Here is a 27656-nt window from a genome sequence, read left to right on the forward strand (position 1 = left end):
CTATTGCTGCTCTGAATTCATATTTTGTATTACAATTATATCTCTGACATTTAAGAACTTAGGTATGTGTGAATGATATCTCAAGGGCAGCAGAATGGTACAGTAGTAGAGTTGCTGTATAGCAGCACAGGAGAATTTGGTTCAGTCTTGACCTCAGATGTAGACTGTGTGGAGTTTGCATGTTCTCCCAGTAACTACAGAATTTTCTTCCCATTTCACTGGTTTCCTCCCACATGCAGGTGTGTTAACTGTCCACTGTAAGTTACTGCTCGTATGTAGGTGGAGAATGTGCAGAGCTGATGGGAATATGGGTAGAAGAAAATGACATTAATGTAGAATTGGGTGTAAATGGGTGGATGATGGTTGGCGCACATTCATTGAGCTGAAGGGCCTGTTTCTATGGTGTATCTCTGACTGAAATAGTTGATCAACTTTTTCAAAAGCACTCTAGTGAGTTTGCTATCAACAGCAGTGCTAATTACTTTGAAATGAGGAATTAAATTCCAGTTTTAAACATAATATAAAACTGGTTTTTATATGTTTAAAACTGGATTTCCTGTAGACGATGAGGTGATTTCAGTAGGCTTTGAATTAGCAGAGATGAATTTCAATGATGATCCCCACCCCCATTTGTATCATGTTTTTGACTGGATTGTTTAAATATTTTTTCTTTCCCAAATTTTGTAGATGTACATTGAAATAACACTCAATGCTAACATATCAAAGCAAGTTAATGATCCACAAAAATGTTCCTATATGTTTCTTTATCTTGTCCAGCTGGCTTTTCCTTTTTCCTTCAATGCATCCTATCTCCTGACATTTCATATGGTACTTCTTTCCATCTTTTGACAACTCTTTTTATTGCATATTTAATTGATTGAGTGCAGTCGATGGAAAGCTGATGGCCTACCCTTGTTATAACATCAAATGTGCATCTCAATTATGCTTATTTTTTGAAAGGCAAACTTAAATCGATATATTACTCAAGTGATCATTAAATTGTGATCTGCACAAATGGATATTGACTTGCAATGATAGGTTCCTGACCTGAAATATCAACTGTTTCTCTCATCACAGGTGCCTACTAATACACTGATTCTTTCCAACATTGTGTTATATTTCAAATTTTGTGCTATTTTGGATAAAGAGCTCTTTTCTGCTTCTTACTAATTACTTTTTGATTTATGTAAAATGCCAGTCCTTTGTGGAGGACCCCTTCATTGTGCATTTATTCTTCTTTCCAATAGTTTTAAAAAAAATATTGCTTTAATCTACTATAAATTTTCTGTGCCCAGAAATTTTATATTACGGTAAAATTCTGATAATCCGTTACCTGTCTGTTTGGAAATCCCACAGGTTGGGCATTGGGCTCATCTGGTGATATTTCCCAGGTTTTTTTTGAAAGCTGTTAGGGCCCAAACTTTCCATGCTATTTTGAAAGTTATTGGTGGTCCTGGTTCCATGGCTCCTTTGAAAGCTCATGGGAAGATTTGTATTCTAATATTATGTAAAATATTGAGAAATAGGGTGGGTTATTAATACAAATAACATCCACGTGTCCAGAATATCTACCACTGCAGCACCACCAAAATCCCAAGTGTGCTAGATTAATAACTACTTTCAATTTTAATGTGGCCGGTTTTCTGTCCTGATGCTAACATTTCCTCATAGTTTTTAAAGTAAGAGTTAAATAATAAATATTTGTCAGAAGTCAATATTTTAAATACTTTTTCCACTCTACTAAGTATCTGCTTTCTTTTCATTAATGCAGTGTTTTGAGAGTCCAAAAGCAACTATAGATTCTTTGTGGATAGTTTTGAAATGGAATACTGTGTAGATACTACAAAGGCCAAATGGTTGCTGAAAATACTTTGCAGGTACTGCAGTATCCATGGAGCCAGGGAGTGAAACACTTTCAGCAGAAATGGTGTACATCAATGGTAAATTGATTCTAAGATGCTGAGAATGAGAAAAAGGGACAAAGAAGCAAAAGGGGAGGTCACTAATGAAGTGGAAGGTTGAAGATACAAAAAAGAATGGGTGATAACACAGGGCAAAAGAGAGCAGAGCAAAGTGTGCTCTTTCTTCCTTTTGTGAACTTGATTCTTCCTGTTGTAGCTACCTTTAAGAATTCCTGCAAGAAATGGGACTGAGATGGGTTGTTCCTAAAACTACTATCTTCCTTTATGTGAGCTGTGATTCCAGTTGTGGAGCGTTTTCTTCTTGAGGTTTGTGAGGTTAAATTTTGTCATCTTGCTAAGGGGAAGTGTTGTTTCCTCACATGAACTTAACAGATAACCTTTTGTCAAAGAACCATGTCGAGAGGTTCCTAGATACGTTTTGTGTGGAATTGGATGAGAAGAGCAAATTGGGTTGAAAGTAATTGGAAGGAAGGAAATGGGAAGAGTTGAGAACAGCTTTTCAAGAGTAATAGCTGATAGTACCCACAGAGAACACGAAGTGTTGTCTTTCTCTTGAGACCAAGATTAGTGTCTAAGATGTGTCTAAAATGGCTCTGAGAATTCCCATTTGTCATTTGGGAGAACAGAATGCTTGAATGCTGTCACCTCAAGCATGACAAGCTGCATTGCGCATGTGTGTTCGTCTGCAGACTGCCGGGAACTGCACCATCAGTTTGTGGGACATGTCCCTCAGAGACTTGGGCTATATATATTTTTCCTTTGAGTAACTGTTTGCTTGCTGTCTTGAATGTGCTGTGTGTGCCTTGTGTAATGCTGTGTATATTTTGCACCTTGGCCCTGAAGTAACATTGTTTCATTCAGCTGTATTCATATATGGTTGAATAATAATTAAACTTGAACTTGAATTCCTACAAGGTAAAACTAAATGATATATGTGACGGCAAGATTTCACTCCCAGTTGAGCTCAGTGCCTTATATACTTGCTTTGATGGACAAAGCATGGGGGCTTCATGAAGTCCCAAACCGCTGACAATCCTGTGATTTTATCCTGAGGCTGATGTGAGAACGTCCTTCCGGAGGATGAACCCATGGAAAGCATATGGCTCAGACGGGATACCCGGCTGAGTACTGAAAACGTGTGCTAACTAACTGGCTGTGGTGTTCACTGATACCTTTAACCTCTTGCTTCAGCAGTCTGAGGTACCCACCTGCATCAAGCAGGCTTCAGTTACGTCAGTGCCTAAGAAGAACATGGTCGCCTGTCTCAATGACTATCATTCAGTAGCACTTGCATCCATAGTGATGAAGTGCTTTGAGAGGTTGGTGCTGAAGCATATCAACTCCTGCCTGAGAAGTGATTTGGACCCAGATTAATTTGCCTACTGCCACAACAGGTCAACAGCAGATGCCATTTCATTAGTTGTTCACTCAACCCTGGAACATCTGGACAGTGAAGATCCATACATCAGGATGCTCTTCATTGACCACAGCTATGCATTCAATTCTATTATCCCCTTAAAACTAATCAATAAGCTTCCAGATCTAACCCTCAATATCTTCTTGTGGAACTGGAACCTTGATTTCCTCACTTGCAGACCCTGGTCAGTTTGGATTGGCAATTCCATCTCCTCTACACTCATCATCAGCACAGGTGCACTACAAGGCTGTGTGCTTTGCCCCCCTGCTCTGCTCACTTTACCTTTATGACTGTGTGGCTAAGCTTAGCTCCAATGTCATATTTAAGTATGCTGATGACACCACTGTAATTGCCTGAATCAAAAGTGGTGACAAATCAGCATATTGGAGGGAGATTGAAAACCTGGCTGAATGATGCCACAAAAATTTCTCAAGCAGTGTCAGCAAAACCAAAGGAGCTGATTATTGATTACAGGAGGAAGAACCTGAAGGTCCATGAGGCAGTCATCATCAGGGGATCAGAGGAGGAAAGGGTCAGCAACTCTAAATTCCTCACAGTTGCCATTTCAGAGGATCTGTCCTGGGTCCAGCACGTAAGTGCAATTACATAGAATTAGAATGTTTGCAGGATTCGGTATGTCATCTAAAACTTTGACAGACTTCTATAGAAGCACAGTGGAGAGTGTATTGACTGGTTGCATCATGGCCTGGTATGGGAACACCAATGCCTTTGAACAGATGAGCCAACAAAAAAGTAGTGGGTACAGCTCAGTTCATCATGGGTAAAGCCCTCCCCAGCATTGAGCATATCTATAGGGAGCGCTGTCACAGGAAAGCAGCATCCATTATCAAGGACCCCCACCATCCAGACCGTGCTGTCTTCTCACTGCTGCCATTGGGGAGGTGGTACAAGAGCCTTGGGTCCCACACCACCAGGTTCAAGAACAGTTATTACCTTTCAACCATCAAGCTGTTGAACCAGAGGGATAACTTTATACAACCTCACACACACTGACACTGGTCCCACAACCTATGGACTCACTTTCAAAGACTTTTCAAATGTTTAAGGGTCCAATTTAATGTCAGAGAAATGTACACAATTTACATTGTGAAATGGTTTCAACTTATGTCCTAGCTATTTATTGCTTATTATTATTATTATTTGTATTTTGCCATGTTTGTGGTCCTTTGCACATTGGTTGTTTAACATCTTTGTATTTTTCATTTACTCTATTGTTTCTTTGTACTTACTGTGAATGCTTGCAAGAAAACGAATCTCATGGTGACATTTATGTACTTTGATAATAAATTTACTTTGAATTTTGAAGTATGAACAGTGGAATCCTTTGGGACTGAGGGGAAAAAGGACAAATCCACACAAGATAACACCATAATGAACTCTGAATGCTGGAGTCGTGTAGCAGCACTACCAACTGCTGTGCTATTGTGCTGCTCGAGGGAATCATGTGAAAATGTCCAGATTATAACAAAATAGGAGGTACAGTTGATTTCTTAAAAAACCCAAAGTAGGCTGTGTGGAGGTGGATGTGGCATTGTGATATCAGTGTCATATGGAAACCAATATGCATATGAGCATCACAGTGGCAGAGCTAATGGAACTGCTGCTTCTTGGCTTCTAATGACTCAGATTTAATTCTGATGTGTGTGTGTGTATACGTGTGTGTGCCCGCGCTGTCTGTGTGGAGTTTGCACATTCTTCCTGTGATTCTGTGAGTTTTCTCAGTGTTCCTATTTACTTGCACATCGAAGAAAAACATGGAGGTTTGTAGGTTAACCGCCCTGTTGTGGGTGAATGGGAAATTTTGGGGAGTTGATAGTTGAGTTTAGCAAAACCAAATTGGGTTACTGTTGGATTAACTTGATATTGGTACTTAATGGTTAATAAGGATCCGTGGTCTTAAGGCAATTTCCATGTTGCAATTCAAGGGACATCCAGAATTACAGCACAGGAGCAGGCCCTTCAGCCCACAATGGCTGTGATGAACACAATGTCAAATTAAGCGAATTCTGATCTGCCTGTACATAATCCATATCCCTTCATTCACTGTATATTCATTTCACAATCTCTTAGGCATCACTGTTGTCTCTAGTTCCACTATCTGCTCACTGCCCCCACCCCCTACTCCACACCAAGCAGCCGTTTCAGGCAGCTACCACTCTGTTTTTTTTATATAAAAAAAAGTGCCTTGCCTCGTAGATTCCTTTAAACTCCCCCCCCCCCCATCTTAAATGCATGTCTTTTAGTACACTGACTATCCACACGATCAAAGCCTCTCATTATCTTATATACCTCTAATCAGGTCACCTCTACTACTTATATGGGAGGAAACAAGAGAACAGAGGAAACTGAATGGTTCCTAGATAGAGCACATAAATCCACACAGACAAATATATTTACCGTAAATTTTCTTATGGAATATTTTATATTTTTCCAAATGCATTATGAATAATAAATTTGGTGTGGATGGTAGCATGAAAATGCAGAGCATTGAAAATTTGTTGCAGCTAAAAGAACCTCAATATTGTTAACAGTGCTTATTCAAAACCCGGACTCCAGCAACGACCATGGACACCTTCAAAGCGATTGCGCAACCACCAACTGCGACTCCAGCCTTGAACTCCAGGCCGGGTCTTTATGTGCTGCTGTTGTGACTCCCATCTCCCCTTCCCCCACCAATACTCTGCAACTCCATCTCCCTCAGATCCCACCATCAGCTCCTGGGTCCTCAGAAGCTCCATCTTCCTCTCACCCCAACCCTCCCCTCTCCATTGACACCCCCAGCCTCCCCCCTCCCCCCTCTGATCCCAGCTGTCATCCGTGCCGGGTCTTTACCATTCCCTCCGACCTTCAACTATCGGAGGCAGAACGCTCGGTCCTCATTAAGGGCCTCACCCTTGTCCCCCTTCGCCCACACCTCAGCGAGGTCCGTGTTCGCCATGATGCGGAACTCTTCTTCCGCCGTCTCCGTCTCTGAGCCTACTTCTTCGGCAAGGACTCTTCCACCCCCACCGATGACCCCTTCTCCCGTCTTCAACCCTCCTCTTCTTCATGGACACCCCGCTCTGGTCTTCTGCCTGCTCTGGATCTCTTTATCGCTAACTGCCGACGGGACATCAACCGTCTCGACTTCACCGCACCTTGTCCCCATTCCAACCTCACTGCTTTGGAACGCTGTGCTCTCCACTCCCTCCACACTAATCCTAACCTTATTATTAAACCCGACGATTAGGGGTGCTGTTGTAGTCTGGCGCACTGACCTCTACCTTGCCGAGGCACAGAGACAACTCGCGGATACCTCCTCTTATTTACCCCTCGATCGTGACCCCACTAAGGAGCACCAGGCCATTGTCTCCCACACCATCACTGACTTTATCCGCTCAGGGGATCTCCCATCCACTGCTACCAACCTTATAGTTCCCACACCTCGCACTTCCCGTTTCTACCTCCTACCCAAGATCCACAAACCTGCCTGTCCTGGCAGACCTATTGTCTCAGCTTGCTCCTGCCCCACTGAACTCGTTTCTGCATACCTCAACACGGTTTTATCCCCTCTTGTTCAATCCCTTCCTACCTATGTTCGTGACACTTCTCACGCTCTTAAACTTTTCGATGATTTTAAGTTCCCTGGCCCCCACCACTTTATTTTCACCATGGATATCCAGTCCCTATATACTTCCATCCCCCATCAGGAAGGTCTCAAAGCTCTCTGCTTCTTTTTGGATTCCAGACCTAATCAGTTCCCCTCTACCACCACTCTGCTCCGTCTAGCGGAATTAGTCCTTACTCTTAATAATTTCTCCTTTGGCTCCTCCCACTTCCTCCAAACTAAAGGTGTAGCTATGGGCACCCATATGGGTTCTAGCTATGCCTGCCTTTTTTTTAGCTTTGTGGAACAATCTATGTTCCGTGCCTATTCTGGTATCTGTCCCCCACTTTTCCTTTGCTACATCGACGACTGCATTGGCGCTGCTTCCTGCACGCATGCTGAGCTCGTTGACTTTATTAACTTTGCCTCCGACTTTCGCCCTGCCCTCAAGTTTACCTGGTCCATTTCCGACACCTCCCTCCCCTTTCTAGATCTTTCTGTCTCTGTCTCTGGAGACAGCTTATCCATTGATGTCTACTATAAGCCTACTGACTCTCACAGCTATCTTGACTATTTCTCTTCTCACCCTGTCTCTTGCAAAAACGCCATTCCCTTCTCGCAATTCCTCCGTCTCCGCCGCATCTGCTCTCAGGATGAGGCTTTTCATTCTAGGACGAGGGAGATGTCCTCCTTTTTTAAAGAAAGGGGCTTCCCTTCCTCCACTATCAACTCTGCTCTCAAACGCATCTCCCCCCATTTCACATACATCTGCTCTCACTCCATCCTCCCGCCACCCCACTAGGAATAGGGTTCCCCTGGTCCTCACCTACCACCCCACCAGCCTCCGGGTCCAACATATTATTCTCCGTAACTTCCGCCACCTCCAACGGGATCCCACCACTAAGCACTTCTTTCCCTCCCCGCCTCTCTCTGCTTTCCACAGGGATTGCTCCCTACGTGACTCCCTTGTCCATTCATCCCCCCATCCCTCCCCACTGATCTCCCTCCTGGCACTTATCCTTGTAAGCGGAACAAGTGCTACACATGCCCTTACACTTTCTCCCTTACCACCATTCAGGGCCCCAAGCAGTCCTTCCAGGTGAGGCGACACTTCACCTGTGAGTCAGCTGGGGTGATATACTGCGTCCGGTGCTCCCGATGTGGCCTTCTATATATTGGCGAGACCCAACGCAGACTGGGAGACCGCTTTGCTGATCACCTACGCTCTGTCCGGCAGAGAAAGCAGGATCTCCCAGTGGCCACACATTTTAACTCCACATCCCATTCCCATTCTGACACGTCTATCCACGGCCTCCTCTACTGTAAAGATGAAGCCACACTCAGGTTGGAGGAACAACACCTTATATTCCGTCTGGGTAGCCTCCAACCTGATGGCATGAACATCGACTTCTCTAACTTCCGCTAATGCCCCACCTCCCCCTCGTACCCCATCTGTTATTTATTTTTATACACACATTCTTTCTCTCACTCTCCTTTTTCTCCCTCTGTCCCTCTGACTATACCCCTTGCCCATCCTCTGGTTCCCCCCCCCCGCTTGTCTTTCTTCCTCGACCTCCTGTCCCATGATCCTCTTGTATCCCCTTTGCCAATCACCTGTCCAGCTCTTGGCTCCATCCCTCGCCCTCCTGTCTTCTCCTGTCATTTTGGATCTCCCCCTCCCCCTCCCACTTTCAAATCTCTTACTAACTCTTCCTTCAGTTAGTCCTGACAAAGGGTCTCGGCCTGAAACGTCGACTGTACCTCTTCTTAGAGACACTGCTTGGCCTGCTCCGTTCACCAGCAACTTTGATGTGTGTTGCTTGAATTTCCAGCATCTGCAGAATTCCTGTTGTTTCCATCCATATGATGCCTGCTATACCTTGTGTCGAATAAAGAAGCTGCTTTGTATCTACCAGTGACAATGTCTCTCCAGTGATTACATCCACGCTACACCCGTGTGATGAAAATTCAAGTGAATCATAATGCTATGTACGTAGAGCTATTTGAGTATCAGTGACTGTTTTTGTAAATAGATGTCCTTACTGTAAGGAATGCATCATTGTTACCAAGCCTGGTGATTACAAGTGGTGCTTGGCTCAATATGAGACCGCTTTCCAAGTGCTTCAGAAGTATGTGGCTTAAATCTTGGAACTCAACACTGTATAATCATTCCGGAATGATATGTTGAGTTGTGTTGACTTTAGAAAGTCACTTATCTGATCTTAACCATAATATCTTGGCTGGCAGTTATCCAGAAACTTCAAAGGAGCAATATTGAAGAGGAAATTAATATTATGGAACAATGAAGAAAGCTAGTGCACAAAGCTCACATAAATGTAAAAGAAACACTGACATTGCACCTGTGAAATTAGAACAAGACATTGTGGGAAATACTCATTGGGCTGGTCAGTATCTGTAGAGAGAGAATCAGAGTTGTTTCTGATCATTGGTTTTTCATCAAACGTGATGAAAAGTCATTAACTTGAAATATCGATCCTGTTTTACTCTGCATTTTTGTGCTTTCAGTTGTCAAATTTCCGATTCAAATGCAACCTTTTGCTATTCTTTAAATATGGTACTGTATAGCTGGGTGAATCAATCAGGCTTATTATCTCTGTTTTGTATGATGTGAAATTTGTTTTTCAGCAGCAGAATAGTGCAAAGGAACAAATTATAATTTAAAAAATAAATGATTCTAAAATGGAAAAATGATGTTCATGGACTGTTCAAAATTCTGATAGAGGGGAGCGAAAAGCTGTTGTGGTGTGTGAGTCTTCAGGCTCCTATATCACCTCCCTGATGCTAGTAATGAAAAAAGGGTATATCCCAGATGTTGAGGGCCTTCATTGATGGATGCTGCATTCTTGAGACACCACCTCTTTAAGATGTCCTTGATGATATGGAGGGTTGTGCCCTCGACGACCCTTTGCAGCATCTTGCTCTGGAATGTCTATAATATTCAAATAATATAGGTTGCCTTTATCCATACGGAGATCTAAGCAGAAGTATGAAAATGTCTCTGTTTGGAAGATTTTTTAAATGTTTGAACCTAATTTCATTGTTTTATTTACAGGTGTAATTTTCACTTTTAATTTTGGTGAATTAACCCATAGTGAGGAGACATATTAATATGTTGGGTAAATCTGAGAAACAATCAGAATGTTAAGCATCTTAATATTTAGTTTCTTTAAGTTATACTCTTGATTACTCTGTAGAGTACAATGGATTTGAATGCAATTGCAAGCTGAAGTAGGGATAGTAAATAAAAGCAGATAAGAAATAGAATAAAAATTTGCATCATCACAAGGCAAAGTGGTTGACTTAAATTGACTTCCCTCTACCTTTAGCAAGTTGCCCAAGATTAAGGGACAAATGGGCATGAAGACAACTGTGATATTTATGAGCCTAAGAAAGAAAATGGAAAATGTGAAGCAACTTTAGGTGCATCATGAACACAAAACTGGAACTGTTAGAATATGATCCATCGATCTTTCCAATGTGTGTACCTGTCCAAATTGTGTTATTTACAGGCTTGAATACCCAAGCTTCTTTGCACGATTTATGCCTCTGTCTTGGGACAGATGTGGACTATAATTTTAATTTTTGCATTCAGATCTGTGAATGTGCATTTGAGAATATTTTTTTTAAAAAGTTATATACCAGAGGGGATTAATTGAAAAATGCTCCACTTGCCTATTGTACCTATGACCTTTGTTCACAAACATTGTTATTTGCTTATTATGCTGCATATTACTTTTATCCAGTTCCTGACATATCTCAGGCTTTTGTTATCAGATGGATCATGTACAGACACAACTTTGACCTCTTCAAAAAGCAAACCTCTTTGAAGATTTATAAGAACTAAAGTTGTGACATTACTTAGAGTTCATTGATCAATTTTTAATTTTGACCAATTGGTTGTTTTAATCCCCAAACTTAACTTAAAGGGTATATATACTTGGCTGCTGCTGTCTCCTTTGAGTTGTCTGTTGGTAGAAATGCATAGTAGAAAATAATTTGCGAATTCAGGAATTTTCTGAAGGTAATATGCAATAAAAGAGTTAAGCTGTTGTGTCATATTAGTAGATCTGCTGAAGGTCAATAAAGCAGATTAGGGAATGGATTTGTGGGAGGTACATAGAACTTCAAGCAGCACAGTGCATGAACTGGCCCCATCAGCCCAGAATGTTCTGCCATACCAACTAAATTACTTATCAACTGGCCAGCTAAACGAATTCCTTATGCCTACACAAATCCTTCCGATTTGTGTTCAGATCCTTCCATTTCGCTCACATTCATGCGCCTGTCTAAACATCTCTTAAAACTCACTCATGTATTTGCCTCTACCACCACCCCAGGCAGCATATTCCAGGCACCCACCACTCTGCTTTTTTAAAAAAACTTGCCCCTTGCATCTCCTTTGAACTTGCCTCCTCTCTTAAATACATGCACTCTCGTATGAGACATTTAACCCTGAAGAAAAAAAATATATTGTCTACTCTATCTATGCCCCTCATGATCTCGTAAACCTTTATCACATCTCCCTTCAGCTTCTGTAGCTCCAGTGGAAAACAACTCAAGTTTGTCCAACCTCTCATTGTAGCATATGCCGTCGAAGCATCATGGTAAACCTCTGCGGTACTGTCTCCAAAATCTCAACATCCTTCCTGTAATGGGGTGACCAGAACAGTTTGTCATTCTCCAGATGTGGCCTGACTAGAATTTTATGAAGTTGCAACCTAACTTTCTGATTTTAGAGCTCAATACCTTGACCAATAAAGGCCAGCATGCCGTATGCCGCCTTAACCACTATCAGTTTGTGCAGGCACTTTCAGGGAGCTGTGAACTTGGGCCCCAAGATTCCTCTGCTCATCAACACTTGCGTGTCTTGCCCTTAAGATTATCAACTTGGCCGAATACCCTGACTTTGTGAATAAAGCAGGGAGAATAGGATCAAATATGACTCTGGTAGTCCCTTGGCTTTGTGAGTTTGTGTTGTGTTCTAAAGATTTGATCACAAAATCCAGTCCTGCTGCAATACAGAGAGAGGAAATCACTGTTAGAGGTTTTTTTTAAAAAAGAACTAGTTCCTGGCAGTTCTCCCATTTAGTTAGCATAAACGACCTCATGGAAATATTTGAAGAAGATGAGAGCTTTTCCAGTTAAAATTTTACTCTAAAAATGGATTAAATGGTGACCATTTTGCATTTTGTGGGAAGTGGTTCAAATTCTTTGTTGCCTGTCTCCAACATTGTTAACTTTTGATAGATTGTAAATTATGTTCTGAGGTATACAGGTTACTGTTTCTATGCAGTATTTGGAAATGAAATCCAGAAGAGCAACACATTCAGTCAGGGATTGAGGCTGGTGGTGCTCTTCAGAAAGTACATGATGAATTCTGCAGTGGGTGAATAAGTTCTGCCATGGACCAATTTCTAGACCCCAAACACCAGGAATTCTGCAGATGCTGGAAATTCAAGCAACACACATCAAAGTTGCTGGTGAACGCAGCAGGCCAGGCAGCATCTCTAGGAAGAGGTACAGTTGACGTTTCAGGCCGAGACCCTTCGTCAGGACTAACTGAAGGAAGAGTGAGTAAGAGATTTGAAAGTGGGAGGGGGAGGGGAGATCCAAAATGATAGGAGAAGACAGGAGGGGGAGGGATGGAGCCAAGAGCTGGACAGGTGATTGGCAAAGGGGATATGAGAGGATCATGGGACTGGAGGTCCGGGGAGAAACACAAGGGGGGTGGGGGGGATCCCAGAGGATGGGCAAGGGGTATAGTCAGAGGGACAGAGGGAGAAAAAGGAGAGTGAGAGAAAGAATGTGTGTATAAAAATAAATAACCGATGGGGTATGAGGGGGAAGTGGGGCATTAGCGGAAGTTAGAGATGCTGCCTGGCCTGCTGCGTTCACCAGCAACTTTGATGTGAATTTCTAGACCCCTACTGCTTTATTTTAAGCAGTTCTGACTTTGCAGTAAATACAACAAATTGTTCAATTTACATTGCCTTTTTCCCCTCCAAGTTTAGATCATCTTCATTTTGAGAACTGACTGATTTAAGATGATAGTGTCACATTCATTAACAAATTATAAATAGTTTTCCCTATTTGTCTGGTACTTTTTTGAATTGCAAGTTGTTTCTGCAGCAAGTCAACTATATTACAGTGATAGGCCCTTGTCAGCAGTCAGTCAGTTAATTTATATCTTCTACTTTCCTGGTATGTTCCCAAAGAACAACCCTTGAAATAATACAGCTGTTTTTAAAAATCCCAATAATCCTTCCTTCATATCCGTCCTTTTCAAATCAAGTTTGTGGTTACTTTTCCTTCTGTGTCATTTATGTCTTCATGACAAATTTTGCTTCATTAAATCTCTGTGAAAAACCATTGTCAAGAATCAAGTTTAATATCACTGGCATTTGTAGTGAAATTTGTTGTTTTGTGGCAGCAGTACATTGTAATTTATAGTTTTTATTATGTTTTGCAATTTGAAATTTCTATATAATACCCTGGTATAAGACCAAGCTTTATTTTATTAATATAGTTGTGGTGTTGGACATTTTATTTTCTGCAGAATTTCTCAAAATGCAAATCTATGTATAAAAATAGTGTTCCTTGTATTATGTTATACAATGCAAATCAATTTGCTGGTTAAAATAAAATTTTGGTTGAATAAGTAAGGCCTGATGAATTAACCAATAGGATTTATCTTGTTAACCAATAGGACTTATCAGGAATGAATGGGTAGCCATTTTCTACAAGGAGCATGGGAGAAAGAAGGGGAAGGAAAGCGAACAATGAACATAGCAAAAAAACATGGTGAAATGCTTACAGAACCAATTTGGAAGGACAGATTCAGATGTCAGAAAATCTGCATGTAGACTATGGTTGCATGGAGAATGTGCAATAATTTTCAGTTAGTGACCTAACACACGGCATTGGAGAAAGTTTGATGCCTTTTTCATTGGACATTCTATGGACTTTTTTTGTTCTTGGCTTGGTCTTCAGTGCAAAACCGTTTCAGTACCATAAGTAAATGAAGTGAAACAAGCTGGACTGATTACGCAGCAATGAACTCAGATTGTGTGCAAGTTATAGACTGAGAATATACTGTATGATAGGTCATTTTCTTTGTCATAGAATAAGATATTTTGTCAATTCAATTTCAATATGTTTATACTGGTGTGAGTTAAATTATTGCTTCCTGGCAAACAGTAAATTTGCATGGGTGTGTCAGTATTCAAACAGGTAATTGTCTTATTTTTCCCTTTGAAGTAATATTCAAAATTCTATGTTTTTGTGTTTACCCGAATCATATCCATCCTAGGTTCATTTATTTACTGGTAATGGCCTTTTCCTTGCTATTTCCATGTATTGTAGAGTTATGTTGCTGTTAGTTTGTATTCACAGTTATAGCTAAGTTACTGTGAGCCAACAGTGAAAGGGCTACGTATATTTAAAAAAATTAAGTGGTGCAAAAATGGAGCAAAAAAATTGAGTTAGCATTCATGGGTTAACTGTCCATTCAGAAATCTCATGGTGAAGGGGAAGGAGCTGTTCCTGAAAAATTGAATGTGTGTCTTCAGGCTCCTGTATTTGTTCCTTGATGGTGGCAATAAGAAGAGGGCACATCCTGTGTGATGGGGTTCCTTAATGATGGGTGCCGCCTTTTTGAGGCATCGCCTTTTGAAGATGCCCTCGATGCTGGGGAGGCTCGTGCCCATGATGGCGCTGGATAAGCTTACAACCTTCTGCAGTTGTTTCCAATCCTTTGCAGTGACTCCTCTGTACCAGACTGTGATGCAACCAATTAGAATGCTCTCCATGGTACAACTGTAGAAATTCAGGTGAGTCTTTGGTAATGTACCAAGTCTCCTCAAAGTCTGAATGAAGTATAGCTGCTCTCATGCCTTCCTTGTAATTGCATCAATATGTTAGACCCAGGGTAGATCTTCTGAGATTTTGACACTTAGGAACTTGAAACTGCTCGTCTTTTTCACTGTTGATCTCTTGATGAGGACTGGTGTGTTCCCTCAATTTACCCTTCATGAAATTCACAATCAGTTCCTTGGTCTTACTCTTGCTGAGTGCAAGGGTGTTGTTGTAACACCACTCAACATGAATAAAACATGATATAACTGTGTTTTGGCAATGATGTACATTTTCAAGATTTCTTCAAACATTGTGGTGATTGGAAATATTTGTTTTGGTAGAAAAACATGGCAGTATATTTAAATTGTGAAAGGGTATAAGGATGCAATGTTCTGAGCAATCTTGTATACTTATACTCAAATTATGAATGTTAATATTTAGGTGCTTGGAAATATTCGTTTTAGTGGAAAAACAAGGCTGTATATTTAAATTGTGAAAGGGTATAAGGATTTAATGTTCTGAGCAATATTGTATCCTTGTGCTCAAATTATGGATGTTAATATTTAGGTGCAGGAAACAATGAAGAAAACAAATTTTACTTTGGCCTTTGTTGCAAGAAGATTTGAGTACAGAAGTAGATGCACACTCCTGCAATTATGTAGGACCTTCTCCAGTCTCTTTACCTGAGAAAGAATGCATTTGTTATTGATGGTTGCAGTGAAGACATAGCACATTGATTTTTGGTATTGTGAGTTTGTCATATGAGATGTTCAACACAATGGTGCCTTTGCATTTGAGTTGAGAAGGAGACGTGTTTCAATGAAACCAGAACATTCTAAAAGAATTTGGCAGAATTAAAATGGAGTTGATGTTTCAACTGGCTCTATTTAGGACAAAGATCTGTCTCAAAGTAAGTTGTTTCCTTCCAGAATGGTGATGAAAATAAATTTCTTCATACAAAGAGTAGTGAGTCTTTCAACTTTCAGTGTCCAAGAACCATCAGTCATAAGTTTTTTTTTCAAGAGTGAGTTCGACACATTTTGTAAAATAACCTACTCCAATCCTGATGAAGTGTTTCAGCCTGAGGCATTAACTGGTTATTCCCCTCCAAAGATGTTGCCTGGCTTGATGAGTTCCTCCAGCATTTTGTGTGTGTTGCTTAGGACATCTGCAGAATCTCTTGTGTTTACTCCTGCTTCTGTTTCTTTTGTTCTTATTGTGATGGTAGTGTTAGATTTCATTTAATGACAAACATTTGTTAGTCAGTAGTCAGTATGTTATGTATTATAGTTGTGGAACTAATTTATAATCTCATTGTATTATTAGGCAACCTGACAAACTTGTGGTGGTTTGGACAAGACGAAGCAGACGGAAATCATCAAAGGTATGCATTAAAAATTCATTGTCAGTAAGGTATTAGGATTCACGAGAACCTAGGAAATAGGAATAGGTGTATGCTGCTTGGCTAAGAGCCTATTCTGCCATTCTCTAATCTGCTAATCTGATTTTGATCACAGTTCCACTTTCCTGCTGTTCCTGTAATCCTTGACTCATTTTAGACCAACAATCTATGGTCAATTTAAATATATTCATTACCTTTGCCTTGGGGAATTACAAAGATTCACAAGACTGTGAGAAGAGAAATACCTCTTGATTTACATTTTAAATAGATGATTGACTCCTTATTCTCAAATTAAGCCCCTGGTTTTGGATTCCCCAATGTGGCTAAATATGCTTTCATCATCTATCCTGACAAGCAACCATCCTTTCCCACCCTCCTTCAAAATTTCAAACATGAGGAAATCTGCAGATGCTGGAATTTTTGTATGTTTCAGTCAGTTCACCACTCAGTTTTTGAAACCTCGAGGAATATAGGCCTACTTCCTGTTCAGTCAGGCCCAAATAATAATTAGATTCTCCGAATCGGTCTGAATTGGCTTCTAATTAATAAACTCCTTAATAACTGGTATTGTAAAAGAAAATAAAGCCAACATCTAGGCAAGGATTTTTATTTGCATTTTATACCAGTAGATCTGAGAGCAAAGTCTGCTTATGTATGGACTGAATGGGCTTACATGGGGCAGATCAAATAGCAATAGAACACTACGGCACAGAAACAGGCCCTTTAGCCCATGAAGTCCATACCAACCTGTTCTTCTGCCGTCCCATTGACCTGCATAACTGATCGAGTTACTGGAGTGCTTTATGTAAATGTTTGGGAATATTTTGCACAACAGACTGATTTATAAGATGGGTTCTCTTGGGCTAGTCTACTGGACTGAATTTATGACGAGTTGATTATACAAGGGAAGATGTCAGAGTCGAAAACAGCAGTTTTCCCTCAGCTGAAATTGTCCAGTTTTGCTATCACTTGCGTATAACTGACAGCATGAAAGCAAGGCATTCAGTCCATCATATCCCATTTGGTACCCACCCACTTATGTAGAATACAAGAGATTCTGCAGATTTTCCAGGCCTGAAATGGCTAACACGAGGGGGCATAGTTTTAAGGTGTTTGGAAGTAGGTATAAGAGGGATGTCAGAGGCAAGTTTTTCACACAGACAGTGGTGGCTGTGTGGAATGCATTGCCAGCAAAGGTGATAGAGGCAGATACAATAGGGTCTTTTAAGAGACTTAAGTAGGTACATGGAGCTTTGAAAAAATAAAGACCTATGCGGTGGAGAAATTCTAGGCATCTACGAGAGCATATGGTTGAGAGTTCTATGTTTCTAGATGCTGGAAATCTTGAGCAATGCACACAAAATGCTGGAGGAACTCAGCAAGCCAGGGAACATCCATGGAGGGGAATAAACATTTAATATTTCAGGCCAAGACCCCTTATCAGGACTGTTTATTCCCCTCCATTGATGCTGCCAGACTTGCTGAATTCCTCTAGCATTTTGTGTGTGCCACCTACTATTTAGACCCTCTCTCTGGCTGTGCATTCCAGGTAATCATTGCTCTCTGGCTGCAAAATGTCCCACTCAGGTCTCCACAAAATCTTTCAATGCTTCCCATAAATCTATGTCCTCTAGTTTCCTGCAGTCTATCCTGAATGATCTTATAGACTTCAGTCATGTCTCCTTTTAACCACCTCCTCTTCTCAAGGGAAAACAGACATAGGCTCTCCAGAATTAACTCATAATTGAAATCCTCCATCCTCAACAAATTCCCTGTGAATCTTCTCTGTGCTGTATCCATTAAAGCCTCATCTTTCCTTCAGTGTAGTGACTGGAACTGCGAGCAGTATTCCAGTCAAGGTTTGACCAATGTTTTATAAAGTTGTAAAACTGTACTTTTATTCAATGCCTCTGACTCATGAAGGGCAGTATTCCACATGCCCTGATCACATTGTGTGCCTACACTGCCGTCTTCAAGAACATTTGGACTTGCACTCTCTTCCTCTATACATTCTTGGGCTTTGCTATTTATACTATGTGTCTTAGCCTCATTAGTAAAACTCCATCTGCTACCTTATCGATGTCATCGTGTAGCCCAAGACAAACTTGTAGATTGTCAGCAACTTCAGTAATTTTGTGTGCCTAAATCCCTATCCATATCAAAATCACTTATGATGTGACACTATTGTCAATAGCATCCAATATCTTATGACACTTAGTGAAGTGATGTAAAGGGACCATCATGAGAGATGGCCACAAAGTGGCAAATGCAGTTTAACATAGAATATGTTATTCAATAGGATCAGGTATAAGAGGTAAAGTTGTAGTACATTTAAACATTTCATTTAGCACTACTGGACTGAAGGTTTTTGATCATATTTACATATCAAGTGACTTTGATACAAACTTGGTACATTGATAAATATTTTTTTTCCTGTTTCTCTTGAAGATTCATAGTTGGCAACCGGGAATTAAAAACCCATATCGAGGAGTTGTGGTATGGCCGGTTCCCGAAAACATTGAAATCACTGTGACACTTTTCAAGGTACAGCTCATAAACTCTGATTCTATTGCATTAACCTTTCTTAAAACAAAACCCCTCTCTCAGTTGCACTGTTTTTGTATGTGAAACACTGGAATCTTCTAGATTCTATTGGAAGGTTGGGGATATCAGTAAGGTATGAAAACTGTAGCTGAAGTGATAATTGTCATTTCAGGGCCAAAGCTAATGCTATGATGAAAAGTGAAATAAAATCTCAAATCAGCTCATTTCCTTGACTGCATGTTCTGTATATTCATGATTTTAGAAGCTTTGGATGAAATAAAGAAAAATAATCTGAATCCACCTAACATACATATTCTAACATAACTTGTATGTATTTAACAATGGTTGCATGTTCTTTGTGAATATGATGCATCTTGATTTTGAGACTGCATACAGTACTGTGCAAAAGTCTTATACATAGCTAGGGTGCCAAAGACTTTTGCACAGTACTGTATTTATCAACATACAGTGGAAAGCAAGTTTGTAAATCTAGAGGGAGCCAAAGGATGTTGGGAGTGCGGGGGATGGAGCACCTTGTAGAGGGGTGTTGGACAGGTGGCAGAGGAGGGGTGTCGGTTGGGGGGTTTCACACAGGTGCAGACACACCCAGCCCTGAGGTTCCAGGCAAGTTCATGTGATTCCAATTGGTTTATTGATGATTACAGAATGTCTCGCTGGTGCGTCCTGCTCCCTCTCCTCTCCCTTCCACGTTTCCCAACCATGATTCCCCTCTCCTTTTCCCCTTTTCCCAATCATGATACCCCTCTCCCTCCTCTCTTCCTGCTCTCAGTCCACAATAGAGACCCATATCAGAACATTAGTTCAGAATCAAGTTTACCATCACTTACATGTGTCATGAAATTTGTTCTTTTTTGTGGGGTAGTACAGTGCAATTCATAATATTACAGTAATTGAATTTATGCTGTCACAGTAAAGCATGACTTAGTTTGTAGACAAAATATAAATTATTAAATTCGCCTTTATCTGGCTACTCTTGCGGCAGTCTTCAATATAAATTTAGCATTAGCTTGTGAAGATCTCACAAAATTTTCTTTGTTTTTGTAAAAAGAACAAGACATTTTTGTTGGTACTTTACTCTAAATTGAATGCTCACTGATAGAATAGAATTATCTATAGTTTCAAATGAATTAGTAGAACTTGCATTACTGATGCCTATGCAGTGCATGCAAGCCACATGATTGTATAAGAATATTGTTTCAAATTATCAAATTAAATTATTCTTGTACTAATCATTATGTTTTTCAATGATATATTAGATATTGTAGGGTTACAAGAAGCTGAAGATGCTGGAATCTGGAGCAACTATCTGCTGAAGGAACTCAGTGGGTTAGTAGCATCAGTGGGAGGAAAGAAATTGTTGGTGTTTGGGTTGAACCCCTGCATCGGAATGGATACGGGATTTTGAGTAAAAACGTCATCTGATCCACAGATGCTGCTTGACTGGCAGAGTTCCTCCAGCAGATTGTCTAGATTTCGTGTTTTTTTTTGCCACAGTGGTGCATTGTGTACTGGTCTACTGCTCAATTTGTGGAAGTTGTTTGAAAACTTACACTGCATATCTATATGAGGAAATTGCAATCGTGTGTTTTTGTATATTGTTTTTTTTATGTATATCTGTAAAGTAGTACTGTTTTGAGATCAGATCTCTTTGATGCTTTGTACAAATATTGGTCATAACTGTATAATTTGTAGCAATTATCTTGACATCTGGTACTAATTGAAATAAATCAAAGTGTGCTTGATGTTGATGTTAGATACCTGTTTTTCGGTAATGACATCCTTAAAATTCATGACCAGATCTTTTAATCCTGGCCCTTGAAACTAGTGCTATTTTAAACACTGTAGTAAAACTAATAGATATACTTTTGAGCAATATGTCCAGGAATATGAGAGAGTCAGAGATATGAAATCCTACTCTTGAATTGAGACCAATACTTGAGTTCTATTAATAAAGCAGATTTAAGCTCATTGAAAAGTTAAAAGTGTGCAGAAAAAGAATAAGCATACAGTGGTTTTAGTACAGAAGATATAATTTACACTGTTGTACCATGCACTGCCAAAAACATATTTAAAGCTATATTGTTTAAATCTGCAAACTAATGTTCAGTAGGTACCCTCAGTAATCTCTTTCAACAGATTTGCAAATGTTCATGCACTTTTTTATTTGGGTTTCATTAATATTACATGGGTTATATATGAACAAAAGCAAAAATAAGAATTCAATCTTAATTAAACCTAATTATTTCTTCTAGGATCCTCATGCTGAGGAATTTGAAGACAAAGAATGGACATTTGTTATAGAAAATGTGAGTTTAATTTGCTGTTGTTTCACTTTGGTTTGGGTAAAAACAAAATAGTGCTGTTTAGAATGTGCTTTACAAAATGATTCATCATTGGCTAATGCTATGAAAAGATTCCCTTATTTCCATTGCCCTTAAAAACTTTTCCCCAGATAAACTAAATTTGCTATTGACTTCATGGAGAATTGCTGTATAGAGTAAGCTATGTGAATTAAAATGCATGGTTATATATAGATTAATTCTTCCAGTTCACCGTGGTTGATTTCTGCCTGACTAAATGATACAGAAACATGGAGAAAGTCAAATTTATCAACTTTGGAAAGAAACAAAATAGAATTTGAGGAAACTTAAAGCTCAGAAAATGCTTCCAAGTGTGTATTAAGGCTGGAATTTAATTTTGGTCATTAGTTACATCATTAATATTTCTGCTGGTGACAGAACTTTTCATTATAACCTGCAAGTAAAAGCTGGAAATCTATTATGCTCATAGCAATGGAGAATTTGGGTTCTGTTGAAAAAAATGAGTTTATCTGGTGTGTAGCTGTAAATCAAAAGAACACAAGATAATGGGTGCAGGTCGGGCTTACTTTGCATGGCAAATCAACTCCTCTTCTCTGGCAGTACCTCACTTTCAGAAGTTGTATAGGACATTGGTGAAGCCTAATTTGGAGTATTGTGTGCAGCTTTGGTTACCTACCTACAGGAAAGATGTAAACAAGAGTACAGAGAAAACATGTAAGGATTTTGCTGGGTTTGTTTGGAGGACCTGAATAGTTTAAGTGAAACATGAGGGGAAGCTTCACTCAGAAGGTTGTGAGAGTGTGGAATGAATCACCAACTCATGTGGTGCATGTGAGCTTAATTTCAATGTTTCAGAGAAGTTTGGGTAGGTTCACGGATAGTAGGGGTATGGAGGGCTCTGATCCCGGCGTAGTTCGATGAGAGTAGGCAGTTTAAATGGTTTTAGTTTGGACTAGGTGGACTGAAGGGCCTGTTTCTGTGCTGTACTACTCTATGACTCTACCTGGGATACTGGTGATATTGCTGATCATTGCCACTTAAATGGCAGTGGAAATTTCAGACTGGGATCTCACTCCCCAACACCTTATATTCTGACTGGGTCATCTACAATCCAATGGCAGAAATATTTTCTGATTTTGTGTTAAATCCTTTCTGCTTTCTCTCCCCCACCACTTCTGACACTCCAGTCGTCCTATTTTCCCACTGCCCACATCCCCCACTCCTCCTTCACCCATCATCAATCTTTGTCCCGCTCCCCTCCTCCACCCATCAAACCACACACAGGTTCCCCACACCTTCCACCCGATTCCAACTGTTCACCTTTCCCTTCTCTAATGGTTCCCATTCTTATCTCCCCATCATTGTTCCTGCTTATCTCCCTCCTGCAGTTGTCTCCAATCTTTTGTTATGTTTCTCTCTCTTTGCCTGCTTCCATCTATCATTCATCTGCCACGGTTGCCCAACTCCATCTCCCTTATCTCCCCTATCTGGCAATACTTGCTTGTCATCTTACACCTCTCCTTGGTCTACCAATTGCCTCGGAATCCTTTCCCAGCACTCCCCTTCCTCTCTCTATATTCCCATCTTGCCTGTCCATTCCAAGTCCTGGTGTAGGGTTTCGAATGCAAACTGACAATTCGTTTTCTCCCACCAGTATTGCTCAACCCGCTGAGGTTTCCAGCAAATTTTGTGTTGCTGTGGTCTATCTTGTCACTTTCCTGTGATTCTATCTTATCAGTTGGACTCCATTTTATCAGTTCACTGTTCCACAGCTTTTACTTTTCTGTGAAGTTTTCCATTGAAAGTGGATAGAAAGGTGGGAACGAACCCTGTCTCTGTTTGGAGGGAAGTGTAAAATTTAATTTGTAATACCATGCATGTATTTTCTAGAGGGGTCATTAGACTTGCACTTTGTCGAGTATAAAAGAATGCAGTGGTTTTCTTCATTAAGATTTTAAGATTTCTTCCTCAACAATTTTATTTCCTCTTGAAGATGTAGACTGCCTTGAATTTTTTTCACATGTACTATGGATTTGTTTTCAAATGAGCTAGTCATTCCAGGGGCTTAAACTAGAACCTAAATTTGACAGCTCTGTGAGACATTTGAAACAGACATGAAACAATGTACATTTGCAGGTCTTTCATATGCTTAATAATTGTCATGAAGAATAGGTTATCGGAACATAAATCATTGTGTTAAATGCAGATAGTATGTCCAGGATTAATTCTGGCATGTTACGTTGCAAATCACAGAGGTGAGTAGAAATGGGGAAGAAGTGACAATATTCTTGCTTAAATTTCTCTCTGAGAAAGTACATTCATATTGATTTTTAATTAAATATCTTCTACTGCAGCACACAAGGTTTTTTTAAATTCTGTGAATAGTTGCTAATAATGTTGGAAATTTGTAATGAAATGTTTAATTTGACATTGACTTCATTTCAATATTTTTTAAAAATGCATCATCTTTGGAGGCCAATAAATTGGAGAATGTGACAGAGAATTTTATGTATTTTGTCTATAATGATAACTTGAAAGATATATTGTGGCCATTCAAGAAGGTTAAGCAGATGGAAATGGGATGACATGGCAAAGCCTTCCAACAATTCAGCAAATTTTGGTGCAGAAAAAGTAGTTCATTCATGCCTTTTAACTGTTCTGCCATTCATTTGGGTTGTATTGATTTGTTTCTGTATTTTAGGTTTTTTTTATGTGAGTGGCAATGCCTGCATTTTCACTCATCTCTGATTATCCCAGAGATGGTCTTAATGAGCCAACATCAGTAGTGCAAATTATGTTTTGTAAGTCAGGCTACTTTTTCCACTTAAAATAAAAAGAGAAAACTGCTGAAAGGAGTAAGCATCTTGAAAGGGAAGTAGTTAATGTTTTGAGATCAAAGGCACTTGTTAATTTTGAATCCATCATGTTTTCTACCTTCCGTAGTTCCAGTGAAAGGTCTTCAACCTGAAATGTTAACTCTGTTTCTATTTCCATAGACACTATCAGATCTGTTGAATATTTCCAGATGCTTTGTTTTTATTACTGATTTCCATAACTGTATGTAAAGCACTTCAATATATCTGGATATTGTGAAAGGCAAACTGTACTCTGCTTGTCTACAGATAATTTTATGAAGGTTTTCGGAGGTTGTGGGAAACTCATTTACTTTAAAAGAATGTTTTTCTTCTGTACACAATATTTTTGAATTAGATTTTGACATTGGATTTTGCTTGAAAACCCAAGTAGAGTTTGGAAATTGTTTCTCCTGATTGGCCACCAGCTCTTAAAAATTTGGTTCCTGTGTTTCTGCTGCCACATTGTGGATCAAAGGTGCTATTGCTTAAAACTTCTGTCAGTCACTTTTGAATATTGTGTTTTAAAAAAACAGAAATGTAGCAAGTAACAGACGGTAGATCCCTATAAATTGCATGGCAAAGATCTTTCATGATGTTAAATGCAGACGTAGTAAATTCTAAGGTCGCCTTCAATCTTAATGGCTCAAGAAATAGCTGACAGAAGGAAATATTCAGAAAATTGATCTTGGTCAGCTGCTAATCAAAGATGGCTCTCTAGAATTATTGACTCCCTGTCCCCAAATTTCTTGTCTCTCTTGTTTATCATCAAATTGTTTGCTGAAATTTATTCTTCACCATTATGTTGACCCTCTACTCCATAAATGAGAATATGCTTTTCACTGTCTTGAGTACATTTTTTTTTTTTTTTGAAGCTTTCAGCCAATTTTGGTCAACATTCCTGAGTTTCTTTCCTCTCTGTACTGAAGCTTCCAGTTGTTGGATTTTCTGTTCATTTGTGCGTAATGCCCTGTTTAAGATTTCTATTGCTTTGCTGTAGATAGTTCATTTTAGTAGTTTTCTGCAAAAGCAGCATATCCTGCTGGTAAGATGTTTTAGTTTCAGCTAAGGTAAGAATCAGAATTGGGTTTATTATCACCAGCATGTGACATGAAATTTGTTAATTTAGCAGCAGCAGTTCAATGCAATACCTAATATGAGAGAGAGAGAGAGAGAGAGAGAAGAAAAAAAACCCATAATAAATGAGTAAATAGTCATACTTGATTGATCCCAGGGGGAAATTGGTTTTTGTTACAGTTGCACCATAAATAATAAATAGTAATAGAACCATAAATAGTTAAATAGTAATATGTAAATTATGAAATAAGTCCAGGACCAGCCTATCGGCACAGGGAGTCTGACCCTCCAAGGGAGGAGTTGTAAAGTTTGATGGCCACAGGCAGGAATGACTTCCTATGACGCTCTGTGCTGCATCTTGGAGGAATGAGTCTCTGGCTGAATGTACTCCTGTGCCCACCCAGTACATTATGTAGTGGATGGGAGACATTGACCAAGATGGCATGCAACTTAGACAGCATCCTCTTTTGAGACACTGCCGTGAGAGAGTCCAGTTCCATCCCCACAACATCACTGGCCTTTCGAATAAGTTTGTTGATTCTGTTGGTGTCTGCCACCCTCAGCCTGCTGCCCCAGCACACAACAGCAAACATGATAGCACTGGCCACCACAGACTCATAGAACATCCTCAGCATTGTCCGGCAGATGTTGAAGGACCTCAGTCTCCTCAGGAAATAGAGATGGCTCTGACCCTTCTTGTAGACAGCTTCAGTGTTCTTTGACCAGTCCAGTTTATTGTCAATACGTATCCCCAGATATTTGTAATCCTCCACCATGTCCACACTGACCCCCTGGATGAAAACAGGGGTCACCGGTACCTTAGCTCTCCTCAGGTCTACCACCAGCTCCCTAGTCTTTTTCACATTAAGCTGCAGGTAATTCTGCTCACACCATGTGACAAAGTTCCCTACAGTAGCCCTGTACTCGACCTCATCTCCCTTGCTGATACATCCAACTATGGCAGAGTCATCTGAAAACTTCTGAAGATGACAAGACTCTGTGCAGTAGTTGAAGTCCGAGGTGTAAATCATGAAGAGAAAGGGAGACAAGACAGTCCCCTGTGGAGACCCAGTGCTGCTGATCACTCTGTCGGACACACAGTGTTGCAAGCACACGTACTGTGGCCTGCCAGTCAGGTAATCAAGAATCCATGACACCAGGGGAGCATCCGCCTGCATCACTGTCAACTTCTCCCCCAGCAGAGCAGGGCAGATGGTGTTGAACGCACTGGAGAAGTCAAAAAACATGACCCTCACAGTGCTCACTGGCTTGTCCAGGTGGGCATAGACATGGTTCAGCAGGTAGACGATGGCATCCTCAACTCCTAGTCGGGGCTGGTAGGCGAACTGGAGGGGATTACATATATTGAATAGATTATTCAAAAAATGTACAAAAACAGAAATACTGCATATTAAAAAAGTGAGGGAGTGTCCAAAGCTTCAAAGTCCATTTAGGAATCAGATGGCAGAGAGGAAGAAGCTGTTCCTGAGTCGCTGAGTGTGTGCCTTCAGGCTTCTGTATCTCCTCCCTGATGGATACAGTGAGAAAAGGGCATGCCCTGGGTGCTGGAGGTCTTTAATAATGGACACTGCCTTTCTGAGACACCACTCCCTAAAGATGTCCTGGGTACTTTGTAGGCTAATGCCCAAGATGGAGCTGACTAGATTTACAACCTTCTGTAGCCTCTCCTGGTCCTGTGCAGTAGCCCCTCCATACCAGATAGTGGTGCAGCCTGTCAGAATGCTCTCCATGGTACAACTATAGAAGTTTTTGAGCGTATTTGTTGACATGCTAAATTGCTTCAAACTCCTAATAAAGTATAGCCGCTGTCTTGCTGTTGAAGCCCTGCTGTTCAACATAGGAATGTTGTGTCAGCCAATCAGGTTGGTGGGATCTGGAGAAAGTTCTAGAGAGAGCAGGGTGGAGAGAGATTTGTGATGGACAGTAGTCTGGTTTGGGGTCTTTTTGGCAGGAGCTGCAGAGCGGGACAGAAGGGAAGATGCTGCAGAATGCTGTGGGAAGGCGAGTTGCCGTTGCAAGAAGTGTTTTGCTCAGATGAGTGGCTCCAAAGAGGAGGGTCAATACGTACGTGTGTGTGTGTATGTGTATGTGTTATTGAGATATTGAGATTCTTTCACGCAGACCGTAAGCTCAATGCCATTATTAATGGTTATACAGGTTTCCCCCGCCATCCGAAGGTAGAGCGTTCCTATGAAACCGTTCATAAGCTGGAATGTTGCAAAGTGAAGAAGCAGTTACCATTTATTTATATGGGAAAGATTTGAGAGCATTCACAGACCCAGAAATAACCTACCAAATCATGCCAAATGACACACAAAACCTAAAATAACTAACATATAGTAAAAGCAGGAATGATATGATGAATACACAGCCTATATAAAGTAGAAATACTTTTCCACAATCATTGCTGCACTGTCCTCTGTAGCGAAAATCTCACGCAAGTGCTCTCAGCAAAAATGGCGCAAATGCTCTCCAGTAACCTTTAAGCTATGAAGCTGCCAAATCATACCAAATAACACATAAAAATACACAGCCTATGTAAAGTAGAAATAATGTATATACAGTGTAGTATCACTTACTGGAATTGGGAAGACAGC

General features: G+C 40.3%; 1 protein-coding gene across 3 annotated transcripts in view; it reads left to right on the forward strand.

The window, feature by feature from the left end:
* ehbp1 (EH domain binding protein 1) overlaps window positions 1-27656 on the forward strand; it is a 438810-nt gene that overhangs the window by 45124 nt on the left and 366030 nt on the right. For all 3 annotated transcript variants that reach the window (XM_072265404.1, XM_072265403.1, XM_072265405.1), the window contains exons 3-5: window positions 16148-16205; window positions 18672-18767; window positions 21041-21094. In XM_072265404.1, the coding sequence (XP_072121505.1) occupies window positions 16148-16205; window positions 18672-18767; window positions 21041-21094 (208 nt within the window). The remainder of the gene's footprint in view (window positions 1-16147; window positions 16206-18671; window positions 18768-21040; window positions 21095-27656) is intronic.

Source organism: Mobula birostris, chromosome 8, assembly GCF_030028105.1.
Source record: "Mobula birostris isolate sMobBir1 chromosome 8, sMobBir1.hap1, whole genome shotgun sequence".
NCBI lineage: Eukaryota > Metazoa > Chordata > Chondrichthyes > Myliobatiformes > Myliobatidae > Mobula > Mobula birostris.